Source organism: Palaemon carinicauda, chromosome 39 (genome assembly GCF_036898095.1).
Source record: "Palaemon carinicauda isolate YSFRI2023 chromosome 39, ASM3689809v2, whole genome shotgun sequence".
In the NCBI taxonomy this organism is placed as follows: domain Eukaryota; kingdom Metazoa; phylum Arthropoda; class Malacostraca; order Decapoda; family Palaemonidae; genus Palaemon; species Palaemon carinicauda.
Window position 1 is genome coordinate 6503757 of NC_090763.1, and position 2500 is coordinate 6506256.

Consider the following 2500-nt stretch of genomic DNA (forward strand, 5'->3'; position numbering starts at 1 on the left):
TATATATATATACATATATATATATATACATACATACATATACATATACATATATATACATACAGTATACATATATATATATATATATATATATATATATATATATATATATATATATACATATATATACATACATATATACACATACATATATACATACATTTATAGTCATACATATATACATACATGCGTAAAAATCACAGGAAAACGTGATGTTCAGATGCAGAAGAACCACCATATGGTTCTTCTGCATATACATACATATATACACATATATATACATACATATATACACACAAATATACATATATATACATACATATATACATATATATACATACATATATACATATATATAATATATATATATATATATATATATATATATATATATATATATATATAATGAACATGAGATGGACAATAAGACTAAGAAATTGGTTCCAAAGAAAATGCAAAATCAGCAGGAAGAGAAGAAGAGGGATGGACGAACTAAGAAAATAAGCATATAAACAGGCATAGAAAGACCAAAAACAGGCGGAAGTAGTAAGCCATGTCTGGGGCCTTTGTCTTTCAGTGGACTAGCAACAGCTGATGATGATGATGATGATGATGATACATATTAATATAAGTAATATATTTGCACCGGAAAGAAGCTGAGGAGAGTCTCAGTATGTTTTGCAGAGAGAGAGAGAGAGAGAGAGAGAGAGAGAGAGAGAGAGAGAGAGAGAGAGAGAGCACCCCCGGAGGACTTTTCGTATCCAGATGGGGACGGTGCGAATTTTCAGTCAGTCACCTTAAGAAAATATGAGTCCAGACGGGTCGTGTTATCCCTATTAAAATGTTCACGCCAGAGATTTCCAAGTAGAGAGACTTTTAGTCTTTTGTGTACTCTGAGGAAGTTAATTACTCGCTCTCGCTTCCTTTTATCGGGAAACTTTTCACTCTTATAATAAGGGGTTCTCCGATCACCTTGTTTTTCGTTCTGTTCTTGAAGATTTCCCTTTTTTTATGCTCATTATTATTATTATTATTATTATTATTATTATTATTATTATTATTATTATTATTATTATTAGTAAGTAATAATAATAATAATAATAATAATAATAATAATAATAAAAATGATACTAATAATAATAGCAATAAAAATACTAATAATAGCAATAATAATCATAATAATAATAATAATAATAATAATAATAATAATAATAACAATAATAATACTCCATCCATCTCCCATGGCATTTTAACAACTTTTGGGAGGTAACCGACATCAAAAGATAAACAAATGAATTTTTATTTTCATCGTCCCTCTTTGCTTAACAAGGAACTCATTTTATGAACACCTTAACATGCAACTGAATTAATATCTTCTTCTTCCAGGTGAGCTGGCAGGAAGGCGAGACCACATCAAAAGCCTTCGGGTGCGACTTCGCTGAAGTGTCCGTGGCTGAAACCAGCGAGGACATCGTCCCGATCTTCATGTCACTGATGCGAAGGGCCAGAACCTACTCCTGTCTGTGCCTCCACTCCTCTAGGGCTCTGCTTGACCTAACGTCGTCTCTGAACCACCCAGCATCCAGTCCATTGACGTCATCGACTCCTTTGGTATATTCATCCCACACCTCGACCTGTTACTGTTCGTGTCAGCATAAATTTCTGATAGATAGTCAGACTTGCAGGCACTGCGGGTGCTCCGACTTCCTTTCGGCGAGAGGAACACCTCTGATCAGAACGGGAAGTGTTAATATTTCGAGTCACTCTGAAAACGAGCGGTTTAAAAGTCTGCCTTCTCGGGTCCGAGTGACCCGACAGGCCAGCGAGAGGACTTATCGAAAGGTGAGCAGGAATAGCAGTAAGAGACATTCTCTTAGAACCCCTAGTTCACCACTCCAGAAGGAAGAAAATAAAGATGGCAGAATTAGTGGCCAGCCGAGTAAAGATAAAAAGCAGGTGAATGAAAAACTCTTTCCGAACAAGAAAAGTGAAAAAAGCGAAGAAAAGAAACTCGAAAGTGCTGTCAAACCAAAGGATGAGTTAAAAGTGCCTAATTCAACAAGTTTTGATCATAAGCAACTGACCAGATCTTTGAGTTCTCCTGAAGCCTGGTGCGAAAAGGCCAATTCCGTAAAAACCTTCATCTCGTCTCCAAAAACGACTAAGGACAAAAGGGTAGACAATTTCTTTCTTTCCCTCAAGTCACAGGACCCAAATCTCTCTCTGCTATCCAGAGGGAGGTCGTTCATTCTTGATACATCAAAATCGAAGAGAAATTTCGAATGTTCTTGTTCCACTCAGAACCGCTCAGGATCCTTCAAAAGTAGTGGAAAGGTCGAAATTGTTACCATAAAGACTCCCAAACAGAGTGGCAAAGAGGAACCTCATTCAAGTGCTGCCAACGAAGAAACAAAGGCCAAAACGGGTAGACCTAACCTACCAACGACTTCCAAAAAATTGAAAAATGGTTCTGTTGGTCTATCGCAGACTGCAGCTTCTG

General features: G+C 36.0%; 1 protein-coding gene across 1 annotated transcript in view; it reads left to right on the plus strand.

The window, feature by feature from the left end:
• LOC137630942 (uncharacterized) overlaps positions 1-2500 on the plus strand; it is a 25043-nt gene that overhangs the window by 21565 nt on the left and 978 nt on the right. The window contains exon 4 of the mRNA XM_068362475.1: positions 1387-2500. This exon is cut by the window's right edge and continues 978 nt beyond it. Within this exon, the coding sequence (XP_068218576.1) occupies positions 1387-2500 (1114 nt within the window). The remainder of the gene's footprint in view (positions 1-1386) is intronic.